Below are 22,501 nucleotides of genomic sequence, written 5' to 3' on the forward strand. Positions count from 1 at the left end.
CATTTGGACAGTGTGTTTGTGCACACGGTTGAACCTCTCTGCAGCACTATTAGCTGCCAGGTAGTAGAGAGAGGAGAGATGGTGACGAATAATTCTTCCTTCCAGAAAAGCAGAAAAAGCAGCAGATATACTCAATGGATTTCCATTTCTATACTCACTGGATTTCCATGGCGGCTGAAGACTGATGACAGAAAGGAAACCACAGAATCCATAGTGACAGTGTGAGTAAAGGAGATCTCACACCATTTGCTGTATTAGTCAACTAATGTTCTAGCAAACCTTCAGTTGGATGTAGCAGTGTCAAATGGCCTGACTATATCAGACAGCCACTTTCTGCCATGGTCCATCTGGCAGCGACCGAAGGATGTGACTTGACAGTTTAGTCATTGAGCTGACACACATGGCAGGAACATACAGCATAATGAACCTGAGCATCCATCTCTGGCCACCAATAGAGATCATGGAGACGTTGGTGCAATCAGCCGTGAGCTCTGGAAGACGAAGTCATCCTTAACAGACAGCTCCATTCACAGTTCATTGTATGGCAACAACTCAACATCTAGTCCCTTGGGTGAAGGAGGCCAGCCAACCAACCATATGAAATGTGTATGAAGTTTGGTTAGTGCAGGACAAGAACCACATGCTGCATCAACATCAGCTGCAGACAGAGAATTACAGGCAGCAGATAAAAAAGAATCAAACTCCTCATCAACATCAACAGGAGCGGGAGAAACAGTATTATCTGCAGGAGAAGCAGACAAGGGCAAATGTGACCGACAATCAGCAGAAGCATTTTGAATCGCTTGTACATGTCATTGATCAGGACACTGGTTTGCTGGAAGTGACACTTGTCTTTATTGAGCTGCAAGCCACTAGCTTCTAGTCGTTGTAAGAATGCTTGAAGGTGTGGCTTAGAGCAACTTTATGCACATGCTTTCAATGCATCCTCTGCATCATTATACGTTGCACCTGTTTTAGGCAATGAGTAGAAAATCCGTTGTACCGAGGCAGTGAAGCAGTACAGCTCTCTGTCTTTCATCCAACCAAGCATCCCTTGTTGCATCAATAACTGATAGGTAATTTTCAAAAATCATCAGCCATGTGCTGAACAGCTTTGCAGGCTCACCATGGCAAGTCAGGAAAAAAACTCAGGAAAAGGCACATTAGTAACAGCCATCTTTGTGACCAATGATAGCAAAAAAAAGCCTAGTCCTCGTCACCATTTTGTCTGGTCTGTCAGGAGTTAATAGGCAAAGAAACACACGAGACAGAAGTAGAGAACTTCATCCATCTTCTTTACTCTTTCTCTCCCACACATTACGTCATTAACCACCACTTCAAAATACAATGTTCCTAATGAACACAATACCTATAGAGGCCAATGAATTGCCTTGCACATTCACAAAAATTGTTTACTTTTGTGTTGCAAAATAAGGTGGATAAGTCCATTTTCAAGCACCAAGCATCTCATCACGTAATACCTGAAACATAGTGACCATATTTTTTACAGTGAATTTCTGGCATCCACAGCTTCCATTTTTATCCTCATTTTTAATTGGATATTTAAATAAAAATGGCAGACAGAAGTAGTTCGAGAACAGGTGAAGCGGTAAACAAAGCCAATCAACTTCTCTAACTGACAGATAAAGACAGTAAATAACAATAGTTTTTAGTGTGTCTTTTTGACAATGTGACATTTCATTTTTACTGTTTGGCATTTGCACTGCTTTTATCCTCTCAGATGCTGCATGTGGTCAAAAATCACCACATAGTTACTCATATAATTATAGAAACTATGCTATTGTGTGAACATAGTAGGTCAGCCCTTTATGATCCAAATTATTAAAATGTAATGCAACCATTGTTGACATGTATCAAAAAAAAGTTTTTTGTGTACCTCATTGATCTCAGTAGGACTAAGCAGGCTATATTGATGTAATGTAGAATGAGCCCATCCATGTGTAATATCCAGAACGCTTCACCCCTCATTGGTATTCTGCAAAGTCCTTCTCTCCCGCCACACAAAGTAATAGAGCCAATAAGAGGCTAATCAGGTGTGTGGGAGCTATTGATCATTTGATCAAATCCCCTCATGAGCCATACACAAACACACAATCTATACACACACTGTTTACAGCCTGTTCCAGATGCAAGCATGCACGCTTTCTTACCACGTTGATGCCGCCCGAGTTCTCGTGACTGCACATGCCCTCCAGCGGAGCCATGCCAATGGTGGTGCCCTTGAAAACCACGCCACTGCAGGGAAAACAATACATAATTTCAGCTTTGGTATCAATAAAAATGCATGAGCCATTCTTTGAACAAACAAACACACACACACACACACACACACACACACACACACACACACACACACACACACACACACACACACACACACACACACACACACACACACACACACACACACACACACACACACACGCTCTCTAACGGAAAAAAACCTGTATGATTTTGATTCTTTCTTCATCAGAACACAAAAGTAGATATTTTGAAGAATGCTGGAAATTAAACACCTTTGTTTCCCGTTGACCATTAAAAAAATACATAAACAGATATTTTTTGTTTCACAGAAGAAAGGAAGTCATACAGGTTTGGAACGACTACAGGGTAAATGTAATTGACAACATTTTTGTGTGAACTATCCCTTTAATTCTGTATAACGTACATTAATCAAAGCAAACAAATATATTTTTAAGAATATTTTTGAGAATTCATTAAGAATAAGTTACAGGACAGTCTTGTTTTAAATATGTGCATAGGGTTGGTGTGTATTGTGACTAACGTGAGTAGTTGGGCATTGTCATGTTTCTTGCGGGATTTGAGTTTCTGTCTCCACTGAAGGAAGGACCAAAGAGTTGAATTTGGTTCCTCGTTGATAATGCACTGGTCATGTTCTGTCCAAACCTCTAGACCAATCAGAGGTACACGAATATTCAAGACTCTGTAGAACTGATCAGACCAAATCAAACAATTAGGGACAAGGTAAATTGATTTATTCAGTTAAATATCATTCGAATACAGACATCTATACATTTTGCATTCAGAAAACATATATGCACTCTAAACAGTCAACAAAACCTTTGAACCAAAGAAATGCACCAGGCTTGACATACCTTATCTACATAATTAGCAATTTCCATTATCCTCTGTTTAGTTTTGCCAAGGTCCTTGTTTTGCTTTCTGTACTGTAGAGACACGGCAGGAGGAAAATTGATCGAGACAAACATACAAATGCATGAGAAAATGCAAAACCTGTTACAGAGAAATCTGATTAACTAAATCCAGCTGTAATGAAATCTTACATAACCTCCTACCTCTTTTGGCTTTTGGTGAATATTATACAGATTCAATGTAAATGTATGAAAGAACTCAATCAGAAAACTCAACAGAATGTAACACTGAAAAGATTGTCTGCATGACCCTCATGAAAATAAGAACTAAAAATTTAATTCACTGATAACTTCTTAAAAAAATTCTTATAGACATAAGATATCAGCAAAGGGTATTGACAGAAAAGAGAGTGAGTGCGAGAGAGCGAAAAGGCACTTCCGAAGCTCTATATTTAAGCAACAATTGCTCAGTGACCACATTTGAATGAGAATGTAACACTAGGCTCAAAGCACCGGTTGTAAAGCAAAGTTTATATAACTCGGCCAGTATTTGAAGCTCTAAAGTCTTAATTCCAGTGGTGAACTTTTCTTGGTGGAAGTTTCTAATTAGCAGTAGTGAGCGTGACACAGGCATCATCAGCTTACCAGTGTGTTGTCAGCTACTATATACAGTTCCATGTACTTTGTAGTACCCCAGGCATTTCGTCTAACCTAGGGGTGGGGATAAATACAGAAACAAACAAAAGATAGGCAGAAAGAAACGTTAATTGCTGGAGGGCAGGATTTATGGATTTGTTTCTCTAGTCTCTTGCGGCTTGTTTCTTCATGCATACAATAAATGTCTGCAACAATTTGACAAGTGAGGAAGTGACAATTGTATTAAATCACACATATTGAAATTACTATAAAATAAGGATTAATTTAAATGCTAATTGTCATCCATGCCCAATTTTTTTTTTTTTTTTTTTTTACAAACTGACTACAAAAGCTCAGAGACTGTATGCAATAATATTGTAACAATATTGCTTATTTTGTACTGCTTGCTGTCACTGCTGTTCTTTACGTTTATTTTTATTTGCATTTTAATTAATGGGTCTAATTCACTCAAAAGACTGCTTTGGCATAGTAATCACAAAAGTGTTCAGTCGTCTCTAAGTGACAGCTAGCACTTTACAGCAACCAAGCAGTAAATAAAATGAGAGTGAAACAATAAAATAAGGGGAAGAACAGGATGTGCATATAAATCATCTTCCTTGTCAACCAAACCAAAGGAAAATAAAATTGCAAGTTAATAAATGTTCATAAGCAATAAAAATCAAAGCATTGCATGCCAAACAGAGTCTCGTCAGGAGCTCGTTTTTATGAATGTTAACGGGAATGATTCCTTTAGTAATGTTGAGCTCCCCTTAATTATGTTTCAGAAAAAAATCTTACAGAAAATAACTATTTATTAATAATAATAATAAAAGTACAAAAATACATAGTGACTGTCTACATATATGTTGCCAGGGTCCTGTTTATGTACGAACACAGTATGTGGGTGTTCCTTTGAATGTTTTTACTATGTAAAGAATGTCATGGACTCAGAAATGCACAGTAGCTTTGATATTACATTGCTTTTACTTTTGAGGACACATTGCAAACTACAAAAAGCCAAGGAGAAACCAAGTGATCCAGTGCCATTTGTTCTAGAAGTCAGATTCCAAGGGAAAATAATGTCAATATGACTCTACACAAGGGATCTGTGACATTTAAAGGCTAAAAGCCAAACAGGGACATACTGTAGTAAATACAACTATAATATACATGAACCTCAGAGTCCAGGAACTTTGTAATACAATGGTACCAGGAATACATCATCATTGAGGAGCAAGCACATTAGTCCACACTGTTTACTAATTTATGGACCCTCTAATTCTCATTTGTAAACAGCTGGCCAGTTAGTTGACTTCACTGCTTAATGAAAAAGCAAGTGCAGGCAGAACAAAAGCAGTAGGAAGGCTCCCAACTCCTGCTAATGATCCTCAAGAGTTTTATAATAAGCCTACATTATGCACTTCATCAGTCTGAACACTTAACCTGGGCTTAAGATGGCTTTATTTCTGTACTGTAATGAGCCCAAACACATTTTTATTTCCGCAGTGCATTATGAAAGAAAAGAAAATGCCCAAAAATTTGTTGAATTACAGACTCACAATGCAACACAACAGCTTTGTGTCAGACTACAATCTTCTCTCCTGTGAGTGAACTTCATTTAATAGCTATCTAGTCATTATAGAATGGAGGGAACAGAACATCTTTGCTTTTGTGAAAGAGAAATTGTCTCTGACACTCACAATCCACTCATGAGATCAAAATAGAGACTGTACACGTTGAATAATGACGGTAATAACTCTGTTATTATTTCCCTAATGACCATAATGCTTACAAACTAGTGAGAGCTGCTTAACAAAATGTGACTTTTGTCACCTGGGTAAAGGATTGATTAATAGACTATTTTTGCATGATATCTGTTTTAATGAAATATATTCTGTGAAGATCAACATTTACAGATATAATATGAAGACAAATGATTTCATTTCTGACTGACCCTTTGATGCAAAGGTTTAAGATGACCACTGAACAGGCTCAGGTGTCCAGTTTGATGGCCGTGACCACATGTGCCGCTTTTGATAGGCAGGTCTTCAGTGTGATGGAAGGTGTGGTGGAGAACCGCCTGGCCTCTGATTGGCTCCAGGTAGTATGTATCATTTGAGTTCAAGACAATCAGACCTCTGAAAAAAGGAAATCAGAGCAATGTCAGTTTAATGTCAGTTCCATTGTTGAGGTTGTGTCCAAAACAATTAAGAGATGAAGGGAAGGGATCTCTGTCTAACAACAGCTTTCAAATGGACACTTCACCCCAAAATGAAAATCCTGTCATCATTTACTCACCCTCATGTGCTTCCAAACCTGTATGACTTTTTTCTTTTGTGGAACATAAAAGAAGATATTTTGGACATCAAACAACACTGAGTTTCATTATATGGACCAAAAAATGCTGAGACATTTTTTAAATACCTTCTTTTATGTTCCACAGAAAACACAAAGTCATACAGGTTTGGAGTAAGATGAGGTAAGATCATTTTCATTTTTGGGTGAACTATCACAGTAAGTTTTTTCCCGGTTTTCCCCTTATCAATACCATTTAAAAATTCCAGTAAAAATGAATGAATCTAAGTTCCATCATTTCCATTTGATCTCTCTCTTTTTCTCACAAGCACATACAGAAACACAGAGGGGAATTTGTGGTAGCAGAAGTATCAGCAGTAAGTATCTAACCAGAGGGATCAGAGAGGCCACTGGAATTGAGATCTCCCAGAGCACATCTACAGCACCACTCTAAATTTAATTTCTGTAAAAAGTTTTACCTCTATAGAAATGATCAGTACATTTGAGAAATATCTTTAAAATAAAGCTTTGAGGGTGTCCCATTTGTCATTTCAAGTTTCAGTGTTCTTGAGTGCCTAATACTGTATGTGTCATCAATATGCCTGTTTTCTCAAGTCTGCACTGATGTGGGCTCCAAAGTGGACCCCTATTCAAGAGTCTCTGCAGGACTTGGGGCTGGTTTGGGGTCAATAAGATTTTTTTTAAACCCTTAAATACATACCTCAGGTCTGTATCGACTCCAGACATTATTCACTACCCTGCCTCTCATACATTTTTTTAAAGTTAGACATCACCCTTTTTAGTATTCCTCAATCTATTAATTATAAACCATATAAAAAGAAACAAATATATAAAAGAATTCCTGCTTTGTAATTTTTTCTTTTGTTGTAAAATGTGTATAAGGTCGCTAGTGTCACGGTATATGGATCCAGTGTCTCTCTCTAGTCTCGTGCTTTGTTGTTTACATGTGTGTGAGTGTGTGTGTCCGGATTGTCACAGTTAATAAGCATCCAGCTGCGATCACTCACCAGTACCAGCTGCCACTCATCTCATCTCCTATAAATACTTACCATTTTCTCACTCCCATTGTCAGATCGTTGCATGAAGTCTTCGTGTTACCTGTTCCTGTTCCCGTGCTTCGTGTCCCGTCTCGAGTTCCTGTGTTCCTGTTTTCTTCGTGTTGGATTTCGTTTCGTGTCTGGATTACGTCGTCACCCTTCAGAGCACCCTGCACTTCATCCATCACTCAGTGTCTGACCATTGAAGTCCCTGCGCCACCGCCTGCATCACCTGGACTAATCATCATCATCATCTTTATTTACACTCAATAAAGAGTTTGTACTTTCATCTTGTGTCCTCTGTTCTGTTTTCTAACGTAACAGAACGATCTGACCAAGAATGGATACGGCAGTGTTATCCCAGCGCTCTCTTTCAGACGACATGATGCATCCTTGCACGTTTTTGTCTCACCGTCTATCCCCTGCCGAACGCAATTATGACATTGGGAACAGAGAGTTGTTGGCAGTTAAGTTAGCATTGGAGGAGTGGCGTCACTGGTTAGAAGGGTCGGGGGTACCTTTTATCGTTCGGACCGATCACAAGAACTTAGAATACATTCGGACTGCTAAAAGGTTGAACTCCAGGCAGGCTCGGTGGGCACTTTTTTTTCGGTCGTTTTGATTTTACTATTTCGTACCGCCCGGGTTCTAAGAACATCAAACCCGATTCTTTAAACCGCATTTTTGATCGTTCCGAACGCCCGTCTACTCCCGAGTGCATTTTACCGGAGACCCTATTCATCTCCACACTCGTATGGGAGGTCGAATCGAAGGTCAAGAAGGCCTTAGAAGGGGTAACGCCCCCGGTCGGTTGCCCACCGAATCGTTTATTTGTGCCTGAGGGGCTGAGGTCCAGTGTTATTCAGTGGGGGCATTCTTCAAATGTGGCTTGTCATCCAGGAGTTAATCGCACTAGGTTTTTAGTTAAACAACGGTTCTGGTGGCCGCTCATGGCATTCACAGTTTTGTTTTGGCTTGCTCAGTTTGTGCCACTGGTAAGATTCCAATCGACCCCCAGATGGGTTACTCCAACCGCTGCCAGTCCCTTCGAGACCCTGGTCCCATATCGCTCTAGATTTTGTTACCGACTCCCACCCTCCCAGGGTCATACGGTAGTTTTGACCGTAGTGGACCGGTTCTCGAAGGCGGCTCATTTCATTCCCTTGCCCAACTTACCCTCAGCCAAGGAGACAGCGGTGATTGTCGTTGACCACGTCTTTCGGTTTCATGGCCTCCCGACAGACGTGGTTTCTGACAGGGGACCCCAGTTTGTGTCCAAATTTTGGCGATAATTTTGTAAGCTTCTGGGGGCGACTGTCAGTCTGTCCTCAGGGTTCCACCCCCAGAGCAATGGCCAAACTGAGAGAGCCAACCAGGATTTGGAGAGAACGTTACGATGTTTGGTTTCCAAGAACCCTTCCTCATGGAGTCAACAACTTTCTATGGTGGAGTACGCCCACAACACGTTGCCAGTGTCATCCACGGGCCTATCTCCGTTTGAGTGTAGTGTAGGTTACCAGCCACCAATTTTTCCTAGTCTAGAATCCGAGGTCGCAGTCCCCTCTGCTCACGCCTTCGTCCAGCGGTGTCACCGCACTTGGACTAGAGCCTGTGAGACTCTTCTCCACGTGGGGTTGCGCACCAAGGCCAAAGCCGATCGCCACCGGTCTAGGCCTCCCGTATACGTTGTTGGTCAAAAAGTGTGGCTTTCTACCAAGAACATTCCTCTCCGCTCCGTGTCTAATAAACTTGCTCCCAAATTCATTGGCCCGTTTACTGTCACCAAGATCATTAGTCCGGTGGCAGTCCGCCTCAACCTTCCTCCGGTGTACAGGAGAATTAATCCCGTCTTTCATGTATCCAAAATTAAACCTGTATTTCATTCTCGCATTAATCCGCCTACCCCGGTTCCTCCCCCGCCGCGGCTCGTAGATGGGGAACCAACTTATTCGGTCAATCGTGTGCTGGACTCAAGGCGGAGGGGGCGCGGATTCCAGTACTTGGTGGACTGGGAAGGTTACGGTCCTGAGGAGAGAAGTTGGGTACCTGCTAGAGACATTCTGGATCACTCCCTTATCGATGATTACAATCGACAGGTAAGGAGTCCTGGGAACGCCAGGAGGCGTTCTTAGGGGGAGGGGTACTGTCACGGTATATGGATCCAGTGTCTCTCTCTAGTCTCGTGCTTTGTTGTTTACATGTGTGTGAGTGTGTGAGTGGGTGTGTCCGTCACAGTTAATCAGCATCCAGCTGCGATCACTCACCAGTACCAGCTGCCACTCATCTCATCTCCTATAAATACTTACCATTTTCTCACTCCCATTGTCAGATCGTTGCATGAAGTCTTCTTGTAGCCTGTTCCTGTTCCCGTGCTTCGTGTCCCGTCTCGAGTTCCTGTTTTCTTCGTGTTGGATTTCGTTTCGTGTCTGGATTACGTCGTCACCCTTCAGAGCACCCTGCACTTCATACATCACTCCGTGTCTGACCATCGAAGTCCCTGTCCCACCTCCTGCATCACCTGGACTAATCATCATCATCTTTATTTACACTCAATAAAGAGTTTGTACTTGCATCTTGTGTCCTCGTTTTCTTACGTAACAGCTAGTCACCCGAAGTATGTAATAGTGTAAGTATATTTTTTTTCTGTGCAACAATAATTGAATCTCTGATGACTCAATGAGTGCAAATAACCTTTATTCTTCAAGGAGGCAATGTCTGATACACAATTATGAAGTGATAATAGAATACATAAGTATAATCAGCAAACAGAACATGGCTCAGTGATTTACTGCAGAGCAAGTACTATATGTATGCAATCAAATATTAGTATCACTGTCAAATAATGATGGATCTGGTGAAAAAGCTGTCAGTGAAATTAATACTTTTATTCAGCAAGGATGCATTAAAGTGATCAAACATGACAGTAAAGACATATAATGTTAGAAAATATATTTCATTTTAGCACAACCTTTTTCAACTTTGATATAATAATAAAAAATGTTTTATTTGCACTCTAAATCAGCAGAAAATGACAAAATCTGAAAATTCTACTTTGCCATTGCAGGAATAAATTACATTTTAAAATATATTAAAATAGAAAACAGTTATTATTTGCTTTAATGTTGCATTAATATGAATGCATTAAAGGCATAGTTTAATTAACAAAAGAAAAAAAACTTTGGCATCATTTACTCACCCTTAAGTTGTTTCAAACCTTTATGAATTTCTTTATTCTGCTGCACACAAAAGAAGATATTTTGAAGAATGTTGGTAACCAAACAGTTGAGGGACCCCATTGACTTCCATAGTATTGTTTTGTTACTATGTTACTATGGTCAAATAAATGCTGCCTTGGTGAGCAAGAGAATTTCAAAAACATAAAAAATTTCATCACATCCAAAATTTTAAACGATAATGCATTTACCAACAGCTTTCATCATCAGCAATACTAATGTATGCTAATATAAACAGGATGTTTCAAAAGTTTTAATCACTGTAAAGAGATAAAAAATAAACTACTATTTCCTAGTAGTTCCAGTGTTGATTTTTTTTAAATTTGCTTTATTATTAATTTGCATCATTCTTGTTTACAAAAGAGATTTATGGTTATTGGAAATGTGTTTTGCCTTCAAATTGTTCACAACTGGTCCAAAATCCATTTAGTCGCAAAACCATTTGTTTGGGCCACAGGGCATCCAACTATTATCTTCAAAATGAGGATTGTCATTTTCCCCAAGCTGACGACAGGCAAGCAGAAATGACTCAGGGTGTGGCGTTATAATGGTTCCTGACACCAACACTGTAGGCAAATTTGGCAGTGATTTTTCTTTGCCTCGGCATAAACGTAATGATATTCATGAAAAAATAAATAAAAAAATAAATATTTAATACTAAAAATAAAACAATAAGCTACATCGCTGTCAAATTTTTAAATGGACTGTTGTTTCTATTAACTGTAGACTATAGCGCACATCAGCACAAAACCTCCAATGAGCTAAAGGTTAAAAAACGCAAAAGTCGCCTTGATAAAACATGCAGTGCTAATTACGTTTGCTCTTACAAAATCTTGCAACAGCTGTTCAATGACTTGATCTGTCTTCATAAGAAATTCAAGACCTTTGGCAATATCTAGAGATAGGCTCTCCAGGGCTTTGCCCTTAATAACAATGTTTTTTCTTCTTCTTCAATAACTGGCTCGTCGACTAAATGTATACAACAAACTCTGTGTGTCAAAGGAGCGACTGCTCTCAGTCTGTGCACTGAATGATCAGGATTGAAAGCAAACACACTTAAGGGAATGCTGATTCATCCCACAACTATCTTGGCTGCTGCTCTCTGATCTCACACATTAAACTGCAGCTTAATTTCCCATCTAGCCACAAGTATGTAGCCAAAATTATCTAAAAGTATTTAAATTGTTTGTAAAATCTACAAGTTACACATGACCTTGATGCTCTCTTTGTCAAAGCCCATGCACCAGTACAATACAGGCGTATAGTAAAATGAATATAACCCTTTATTTAATACCACAACAAAACCTTAGCACCTGGTTTGTGAACATTTTAAAACAGTCGCTTTTGTATCTTTCAAAGACAGATAGGTTTGGTTTATATATCTAGGCAATAGGTTTAAAATGAACTGGAACAGACAGAAGCAGATTGTGAATATGGTTTATACATAGAGAGGAAGCTTTCAGTGCTGAATGAGGACTGAGCACAACAAACTATTAACATTCTGGTAGGCCCACACCATTAGTCATCAGTGCTTTTATTCAATAACCTGGCCAAAACATTACCTCTCTTCACAAATGAAGCACACAGAATTGTGCTGCATATGCAAAATTAAAAATTACAGACTTTTTGCAAGCACAAATGAAGGGTAACAACAAGATTTGCTCGCTCTCTATAGAGCATTTCATACTCCCATGCAAAACACTTGCTCACAAAGTCTCATTCACACTACTAACTGAAAAACAACAACAACAAAAGAGTCATACAATATAATGCTCGCAGAATGCTCAAGATAGCGCTAAGCCGTGTGGCATTTAGCCTTCCGGAGACATGTGACCGAATGAATTGAATGTATTGTGTTTGTGGTGAACCAAGAGAATCCAATTATGCCAGACATGACATACCTCATTCCCAAACATGTGCTCAGAGCCACCCAAGAGTCGGCATGACCCCTGACCCTCCCGTGATAGAAGCAATGATCCTGGAGATGGAAGGAGAGAAAGAGATTACTGGAGGGAGGACAGAGAAACAACGATATAAAAGGCAGCAGTTCGCTCAACAGAAAGGCTGCAGAGTTAATGTTGTTCATAAAATGGGCAAAACCGAGTTAATGGAACATCTATCTAATTAGTAGTAAAAAGGGACTACATCTGTAAATCACAATTACATTTGTTACATTTTTGGCTTTCAGGTTTTTTAGACTTAATTAGTCTGCCTCTTTTTGATTGCAGCACCGGAAAACTTCCCTCAGGAGTTCGCTGCTAACATTTGGAAAAGAATCGCTCCATTTAACTGTGCTGAAACTGATCCAAACTATGTATAAGTGATATTCTTTCAGCTATTCAAAAGGCTTATATGAATGGTCAGACCGTGAAATTAGATCATTTATTTGAATAGACAGGAAGCAAAAGAGGAATGGTTAAGCACGACAGGCTCACAAATCAACGGTCTCTGAAGACGACGCTTGACAATCTCCGCATCCGGTTATACCTACTTCCTTACTATATAGTATGTCAAAAAGTAGTTTCTGAAAAGAGCAGTAGGGAAAAAGATGACCTAGTACCTCTGCCGAAGTGCACATCAGGATTTGTGTAAGGCAGTGAAGTGATGCAACTGACTGCAGTGAGTAATATGATAATATGGCAGATGCCGTACATCTGAATTTCAGTCACGCTACACACATTCATACTATACAGAAAATACTTTTTTAACAGCGCAAAGTTTGTTCCTCATCAAATCTCATCTGTCCTGCATCACATTCACTGCAATATTTGATTGTAATTTTACAGAATATTTGTATACAATTAATTATGCCGTTTTTACCATTTGTCCTTTGAATGTTTTTTGTTTTCTTTTTCTTTTTATCTAAAATTATCTATCGTTTTTCGTTTTATCTAAAATTATTATTGACTTCATAGACTGACCACTATTATACCACAGTGCAGTGTGGAAAAAAATAGACGGTTCTATAGATTTCATAGTAAAAATGCAAATATGTCAGTGTAGGAGAAGTTGATATATATATACTGTATATATATATATATATATATATATATATATATATATATATATATATATATATATATATATATATATAAAATTTGATGTACTCCCACACACACACACACACACACACACACACACACACACACACACACACACAAACACACAAAACTATACATGTGTCTTTTATTGTGTGTGTGTGCACATGTTGTGAAATTGACAGCAGTACTTTCACTTCTTCCTGTCAGTGTTTCCTCTTTGTCTCTGTTGTCAGTAGATCAAAATTGCGCACCATTTATTCACAGATCCATTCCATGTCATCATTTCATGCCATCATAGGGAATATATTCATTTCCAATAACTGGAACTAAGACATAAAACTGATTTGCTATAATGTGAAGCCTGCGCACTGACAGTTTAATCTTCCGCTGCAGGACTCATGAATATTTGATTTTCTTTGATTTGATAGGACTAAGGTTTGCTTAATGACTTTTTTTTATGAAGTTATAAATACAACGCTAATTAAACCTCTGTGTGTGAGTATGTGAGTGTGCTCACTAAAGGTGAAACATTTCAACCTGATTGCAATGCACAGTTAACCAGCAGGCTTAGGCATCAGTCCCCTGTGTCATATTTTGCTTTTCAGACACTGATAGTCAAAAGAAAGACAAAAAGAAAAATAAATCCTCTGTGATTTTCTGTAGATTGAATTGCCACATCTATCACAACAGAGGGGTAGTGTGATCTCTGCGCTAGCTAAAGCGATCTGCTCATTCCCGTGAAAAGCTCTTTGTGTGTTAGCGCCCAGTGGTGAGCTGTACGCCCATCCTGTGCTGCTCACTCGAGGGGGCATCTGGAAGCTGTTAAAAGGGCTTAAAAAATAATCAGGGGTGTGACTTCACTCCCATCAACCCTTGTCAAGTGATGAAAACGCAATTACAAATCACAGAGCTTGTGCAGGGACAGCAGGCTGATTTGGGATCCTTCATAACAGTCTGGGAAGGCAGTTTACGGCTGAAGAAATTCGCTTGTGGTTTTGTATCCTTTTCTGGCTGATCAATAAGTCGGATTGTAGAGATGCGTGCAGCAAAACAAGACTGTTTTGCAACGAACAGACAGCGTGAAAAATCGGGCAATTTTTATCTTATATTTCGAGTCACACTTTTTTCAAGTCGCTCTCGGCCTTGATTGAACCTGGCACTTCACACCTCAACCACATTCAACGGAAGGACATAAGTGACAAGTTTTCACAACTTTCTGCAAGAGTTAGCAATAAATTATCCGTATGAAATCTGCCTTCTGCAGCTAAAATATACCGTGATGGAATCTCCAGAGTATTTTTTGCCCATTAACTGAATGTTTTGCAGGAATCAAAAATAAGGAAAGAATTATTCATAACAAAAAATATCCCAACTGGCAACTTTAGACTGTTTACTGCCTACATTGTATAAGGCTGTTTTTTTTGTGATTTGAGTGTTCAGGTATGTTCTTACGGACCTCATCATGTACAGTAGTCTCACATGTGAGAAAGACAGAGAGTTTTGCTAATAAGATTTACTATGGGACACCAATGATGGTTGATCTGAAATAAAATGACTATATTACAGTATTTTATGTAGTAAAATATAATAAAATCAGTGAGCACAACCAGCATTACTTAGTTACTTTTTATTGAATGTAATGTGTTATGTTACCTTTGCGTTACTTTTTCTTATCTGGACTGAGCTTACGTGTTTGTTTTTTAATAACGAAAAGTGAAATGACTAATCCTCAGGTTGAAGGAAATGCAAATTTACACCTGTACAGTAGAGCTGTAGGTTTTGCTCAAGCAAACCGATCAGCTGTGCTGTCATTCTGGATTGCAGAAGAATAAGATGTTCAACACTCTAAAGGTGTTTCTCAATCTGAAGGCTGCATCCTACGAAGGTTGCAAATCTCGGCTGCCACGAAACATCGCTGAAGGCCATCTCAATTTGATGGATCCTTGGAAGGCAGTCTTCGTTTCACATCCTTAATTCGGCCGGTTTTGAAGGACGCATCGGATGTATCATTCGCAGCCTTAAATCACCCACAAACCTTTGCACATATTCAAATTCACAGGAATATACTGACGGAAAACGAGTTTGAAAACTGAGCTCGTCTGAGTTTATTATGAAATGTCAGACAGAAATAATTTATTCAGACATGAATGAATGTATAGATCAGGGGCGTCGTTAGGCCCTTTTTAGGGGGGCTTCTGCCTAGCCCCCCTAAAAATGTGTGATTAATGTAGGCTACACAAATTCGTGTTCGCTTCAGTCTTGTTATAATCAGATTCAGCGCGTTCTTCATCTTCAGTCCGCAGCGACGCCGAGCAGAGAGCACGTCAGAAACAGAGGAAAGGGTGTGTGTGTGTCTGTTTGTGTTCATCTGAGCCTCATTGGTCTGTCACTGCTCGTCAATGTCAGAATATTTGAGATGACCAATCAAATCAAAGTAGGCGGGCTTTATGTTCACAGACGCTGCTGAGCGCGAATTTTAACAGTGCGACTCGACACATACGGTCAAGTGTGAGATAAGATGTAAGTAGCTAAACTTAACATTTCATATTTGACATTTTTTAGGTCATAAATGTTAAACAAATGACAAAAAACAATCAGGCAAACTGTTTGTCTAATTTCGCCATTTTTAACTGAAAATAGGCCTATGTAACGTGACTTATGTAATGTAATAATTACTTTACTGTCATTGTTAGGGGACAAGAAACAAAGCCGTTTTCATCATGTTAGGCACAAGATTAATAATGAATGTGTACATATTGAGAATATAATACAAATTGTAGCCTTCAGTAAATTAAAAAAGCTCAGGTGTAGGAAGGGAAGAGAAAGGGATGAAGAAACTGAGAAAAAAAGAAAGAGTGATTGAGATGAGGAGAGAGCAGGTATTGACAAATAATCTACTGCCCACTGACATGGTTTTAAAGCTGCAACCCCAAATCAGAAAAAGTTGGGACATTTTGTAAAATGCAATAAAATCAAGAATCTGTGATTTGTTCATTCTATTTAACCTTTTATTAACTGACAAAAGTATGTTTTGAAATGTTTTCCAATGTTTTCACTGACCAACATAATTTGTATTTTGTAAATATGAACAAATTTTTATTTTGATGGCTGCAACACACCCCAAAAAAGTTGGGACAGAGACATGTTTACCACTGTGTCACTTCACCTTTCCTTTTAATTACACTTTTTAATCATTTGGGAGTTGAGGATACTAATTATTGGAGTTTTGCTAGTGGAATATTTGCCCAATCTTGTCTGACACAAGACAGCCACTCAAAAGTCTGTAGTCATTGTTGCCTGATTCTCCTTTTCATGATGGGTTATACATTTTCCATAAGAGACGTATCTGGACTGCAGTAAACAGGCAGGCACATCCCTTCTATGGTGCAGAGTGTCTAGAAACCACTCAGTTGTTGCACGTGCAGAATGAGGCCTGGCATTGTCTTGCTTCCCAGGAAAGATGTCATCTTGATGGCAGTTTATGTCTCTGTACAATCCAAATATATGCCTCCATGTCAATGGTACCTTCACAATAATGCAAGTTACCCATACCGTTTGTAATGATGCACCTCAATACCAGGACAGATGTTTGCTTTTGCACCTATCGCTGGTGAATGTCTGGTTGGTCCCTTTCATCTTTGGGACTGAAAACTCAATTTTGTCCATTTTCTCCCAAAAACAAGCTGAAACATGGACTCATCTGGCCACAGCAGACATTTCCACTTTCTTCTTGACCATCTGAGATGAGCTCAGGCCCAGAGAACTCGCTGGCATCTCCACATAGAACTGATGTAAAGCTTTCTCCTTGCGTAACAGAGATTCAAGTGGCATTTCTTAATGCAGAGTCAGACTGTGTTCAGTGAAAACGGTTTTCCAAATTACTCCTGAGAACATGTGGCTGTATTTAACAGATTAGCATGATGGTATCTTGTGCAATGCCATCTGAGGGCTCAAAGGTCACACACATTCAACAGAGGTCTACTGCCTTACCCAACACAGACTGAGATTTCTCTGGATTCCCTGAATCTTGTGACAATATTATGTATGGGAGATCATGAAAGGCATAAATTCTTTGCAATCTTGCATTGAGAAATGTGATTTTTTAATTGTTTGACAATTCTCTCATGATATTTGGCACAAAGTGAGGAGCCATTACCCATCTATGCTTAAAAAGACTGAGAAGCACTTTTACACCCAAACATGATCCCCTCAGCTATTACCAATTCACCTGCTCATTGTGGACTGTTTCAAAATAGTTGGATAATCTAATTTGGATAATCTTTTCACTTTTATTTGGTCTCTGTCCCAACTTTTTTGGGGTGTGTTGCAGCCATCAAAATCAAAATTTGTTTTTATTTTAAAAATACAATTATGTTGGTCAGTGAAAACATTGGAAAACGTTTCTTTGTACTTTTGTCAATTAATAAAAGGTTAAATAGAATTAACAAATCACAGATTCTTGATTTTATTGCATTTTACAAAATGTCCCAACTTTTTCTGATATGGGCTTGTATTTCTTATCATTTTTTTGTTCTTAAAAACGTCTTGAAATGCACATCAGAGAAATAAAAAATTTTAACCCCCAAACAACCTCAAATTTAGGACCTCTTTGATTATAAAGCCCTGTCTACGGCCCTGTATTAGGCACAAGATCAATAATGAATGTGTAGCCTACATATTGTGAATGCATTTAATTAACTTAATTACCTAGCTTTAGTAGCTTTCAGTAAATAAACGCGTCTGAGAAAATGATTCATAGGCAAAATCAACCTATCATTTGACCCTATGTTTACTTTCTTCACTGACAGACACAAATGAAAAGCCTATATCAGTCAAAGCTCAGCTTTAGGAGGGAAAGATATAGGGCAAGAGAAAAACAAAGAGAAAAAGAGTGTGATGCTGATGAGGAGAGAAAAATAATCAGCTGCCCACTGACATGGTTTTAAAGCTGTTATCCAAATTTTTTGGCCTTCAAAACATCTTAAAATATGTAGATCAGAGAAATCAAAATATCAAAATTTTCTCAGGGAAACCCAGAACCCCCCTATTTGCCCTACCTCACATTTGGGACCATAGTGATTATAAAACGCTGCCTTTGCATGGTAATTAAACTGGTTAATAGTGAGCATTAGATCCTTAACTAAAGTGTTACCTTTTTTATAATTTAAAAAAAAAATGACACCCTCATTGGGGGCTTAGCCCCCCTAAAATGAAAATCCTAGTGACGCCCCTGGTATAGATGTTATCTTTTGTTTTACTGGAAATGTATCTCTTAACACTAAACTGCCAATAATGTAAGCCACTGGAAGACCACATATGGTTGTTATTCACTGTACTGTATTAATAGAAAGCTAGTTAATATAAAGATTTGTAATTCAAAGAAATTTTTCCAAAATTAATTTTAAATAGTATTTTTGTGCGGTGACACCAGGGCAGAACCTTTATGACGTAGCCATGCGCACTTCCTATATACCGTCTCATTCTAGCGTTTCATGCTGAGGAGGATTCTAGCCTACAAGCCACCGAAGGACTGGACTAGGAAGGACACAGCCTCAGTAGGATGCAGTCTTCCGTTTAAGAAGCACCCTAGCTCTGTACCATTTCGGTAGGGTGCACGGAGGTTAAACCGAGGGCCAGGGTTGCCAGGTCTGCACAACAATACACATCCAATTGCTAATCAAAAGTTCAAAAGTAGTGGAATTACAGTTCAATTCCAGACTTAGCAACACTGAACCTTCGTTAAATGGCCAAGCAGCTTTGTGACAGCTGACGGATGTTTGTGTGGGGATTTTCAAAAAAGAAATGGAGGCAGAAAAGTAGATTTTTTTATTTGTTTTTATGAGTTTTAATTGGATTTTGACATGCTTCAATGCCCGAGTTTTTGGCCCCGGTAAATAAATGGTATTTGTTTGCCCTCATTTTAATAAATTGAGTGGTCTGCTCTTTGCTTCCTAAAACAAAATGAAATATTACAACAAGTTTTGCCTCAGACCACCTAACAAATGAAGCTGCGCAGTGGTAACATTTTTAGTTTAAGTTCACGTTTTTTTAAAAAGCCCCCTGGCTTTTATACTTGTTTCACTAGCTATGTGTGTAAATTAAAACACAATAATTACATTTATATGTGAATTCCTCAGCCGCCACAGAACTATCACCCACCATTTTCTTTGAATAAAAATCCTTTCATCATTGGCCTGCAATATATTTTAGGGTAAGGTAGGACGTGAATGGTCCATCAGTTGTATTCTTCATTGCCCGAGAAAGGAAGAGAGCATTTGAAGTCGCTTTCAAATCGGGTCAACCTTTGGCGCTACGGTGACGCAATTGGACTTCGAATGGTGCAATAAAAACAAAAGAATTCAACACAAATGTGATGTTTATCTAAAGTAATTTTTGCTTATTGGTATGGTTGAACTGGAACATTGAGGGTCAGCAGCAAAGACATTAGTCAATAAAGTGAGATTAAATACATAAACTATATTTGTGTAATTTAACATATTTATTATTGCAGGTTTGTGTTGTATTCTGAATTTGCATTTCACTGTTTTTATTCATTTTGAGGAATACTGAATCTGTTTTTGTGCAAGTGAGATGAGTAAATGCAAGTTCACATTTAGTCTAAGACTACAATAAGCATCATGTTTACACAGCGCACACAACCCCTCTGCACTAACTCCCGATACCTCTTAACATGGGGACAGAAGAGGTGTCGGTCAATAAATGGCAAAACAAAGCATCTTTAGTTACTTTAGTTACTACTGAAAAAGTAGCTAAGATATTTTGTTGTAAATTTAAAAGTAATACGTTGCATTAGTTACTTGCGTTCCTTGTAATGCATTACCCCCAACACTGAACACAACAACAATAAAATTGTTTTTACATCACATCAAAAGTAAAATGCATTAATGAAAATATTGAAGGACAATGTGTTTAATTGTCATGAAAATGATCTCCCAATGTAAAAAAAAACAAAAAAACTTCATGTAAAATTCCATCTTTTTTGTATTTCGGGATAAAATATGACTGAGATTTGTTTTTGTGAGATACACTTCTAAAAAATTATTTACAAATTAGAGCTGACGATATTTTTCTTTATTTGACTGCTCATTAAATGATATATGGCTCATTAAACCATGTGCTGATTAAATAATAATTAAATAAATAAAAGTTAATGCAAATAATCATTTGAATGCCAAGTGAAGATAATTCTAAGAAATGAAATTATTGCAGCAGATTAAAACAATGAATATAGAAAGGATCGAATCAATTACTAAAAGTGTCTTTAGAAGTAAATAAAATGTTAGTTTTATATCCATATCATTGAATATAAACTCACCAATGGCCGATAGGCCACAGCCATCTATTTTTCAATCAAGTTTTCAAGTTGGCCTGAGGACATTTTTAGTGTTTTTTATATTGTTAATCACAATAAATGAATCTGTTTAATTGAAAGCGCTAATACAACATATCACACTGAAACTGAAGTCTGGGAACTGAGAGAAGCAAAGACAGAGAGAGAGAGGAACAGATATGCAGTGATAAAGAGACACACACACAAACACATAGAGAGGTCTCAGTCGTGCTTACAGTGTGCTTGCTGGTTTTGGTGACGGGGAAGCCATTCTCATAGTGAGTTTCAGTGAAGTCGTGACCCAGGAGCTCCCTAAGAGAGACAAAATGAATAAACAAGCTGTCACTGTGATATCACTACACACACACACACACACACACACACACACACACACACACACACACACACACACACACACACACACACACACACACACACACACACACACACACACACACACACACACACATTTTGTAGACGTTTTTGCCATTTCCACAGCAATACTTTGTCTTCGAGCATGAGAGTGTTTTCTGCACTGAACACCGCAATTAACAACACCCGCAGCGCGGATTACAGTTCATATCCGGACCGGGGTGAGCGTGTTTCAAGTTTTATGGACATATTTTATATAACCTTTAATTAGAGATGCTCCGATCAGCATTTTTGGGGCCGATCACCGATTACCGATCACCAAAATCATGATCTGCCGATTGCCGATCACTGCCGATCACAGAATGGCAGGGGAATGGGAATCTTTTATCTATAATCTAGCAGATTTTGCACCATTTGTAGAAATGTGTTTATTTAATTGTATTTAGAAAATGAGATGTCTTAAGGCTACTGTAGGCCAGCTTTCCCAAATAAGGCAGAGTAACATTAAATTATTCCAAACAAAGAGGGGTCATCCAGACCAACACACATCAGATCAGCCTAATGGGAGGGGATTAAGTTACACTTAGGCATATTTGGAAATTGTAGCCTCTTAATACACCCACTACATTTACTAATTGGCAACAAAATGTACAACTTGTTACAACAAAACTGGCTACTGACAAAAGGACAAAACTATGGCAAGTTTTTTTCTGTTATTATTATGAACGTATGATGTAGTTGAGCAGAATTGTCTTTTATGAAGATACTTCATTAAAGGACATATTTAATGAGATTATGCATGAAAAGGTTTTGGATTTTTTTATCATATGTTCATTTAAAAATATATATTGTATAAAATGACTTCTTGTTTTGTTTTGTTTTATTGTATTTATATGATATTTGTATTTTTATAATTGAATTTTTACCATGAAAATAGCTTTGAATGCTGACATGGCATTAAATAAAATAATCTGAATCTGAATCTGATGTAGTTGAGGTTTTTCAAAAAAAAAAAAATACCACCACCACTTTTGAAACATCTCGTTTCACATTTAATAATCTTGAATGTACCAATACAAATAAATAAAAACATCTCCAGTTAAGTCAGAGCATTAATTTTGTTCATTTGCTAAATAAGAGGCGATCTAGCGCTGAAATGTTTTTTTTTTTTTATCAAGTGATCAAAGTGCTCGTTGCCGCAGCGATCAGTGGCGCAGATACCGCGTTCTGTTGTGGCTCGCGCGGTGCACGGTCTTCACACGGACTCGCGCTTCAATCCGTTGGGAGACTTCCTATTCGTTCCGGTGAAGGAGAACTCATGTTGCCACCGCCAAGCTCCACTCCGCATGCAGGTGGGAAAAAGTCGCGCGAGTAATTTACG

At 38.4% G+C, this 22,501-nt stretch overlaps 1 protein-coding gene across 1 annotated transcript in view; it reads right to left on the minus strand.

Annotated features, from left to right (window-relative positions):
* adam19a (ADAM metallopeptidase domain 19a) overlaps window positions 1-22,501 on the minus strand; it is a 151,976-nt gene that overhangs the window by 50,588 nt on the left and 78,887 nt on the right. The window contains exons 4-10 of the mRNA XM_077229548.1: window positions 20,985-21,060; window positions 12,258-12,334; window positions 5,725-5,908; window positions 3,780-3,845; window positions 3,138-3,209; window positions 2,807-2,973; window positions 2,172-2,256 (exon numbers count right to left, since the gene is read on the minus strand). Of these exons, the coding sequence (XP_077085663.1) occupies window positions 2,172-2,256; window positions 2,807-2,973; window positions 3,138-3,209; window positions 3,780-3,845; window positions 5,725-5,908; window positions 12,258-12,334; window positions 20,985-21,060 (727 nt within the window). The remainder of the gene's footprint in view (window positions 1-2,171; window positions 2,257-2,806; window positions 2,974-3,137; window positions 3,210-3,779; window positions 3,846-5,724; window positions 5,909-12,257; window positions 12,335-20,984; window positions 21,061-22,501) is intronic.

The sequence above is a fragment of the Siphateles boraxobius genome, unplaced genomic scaffold, assembly GCF_051911475.1.
Source record: "Siphateles boraxobius isolate OS27281-9 unplaced genomic scaffold, OSU_SipBor_1 130, whole genome shotgun sequence".
NCBI lineage: Eukaryota > Metazoa > Chordata > Actinopteri > Cypriniformes > Leuciscidae > Siphateles > Siphateles boraxobius.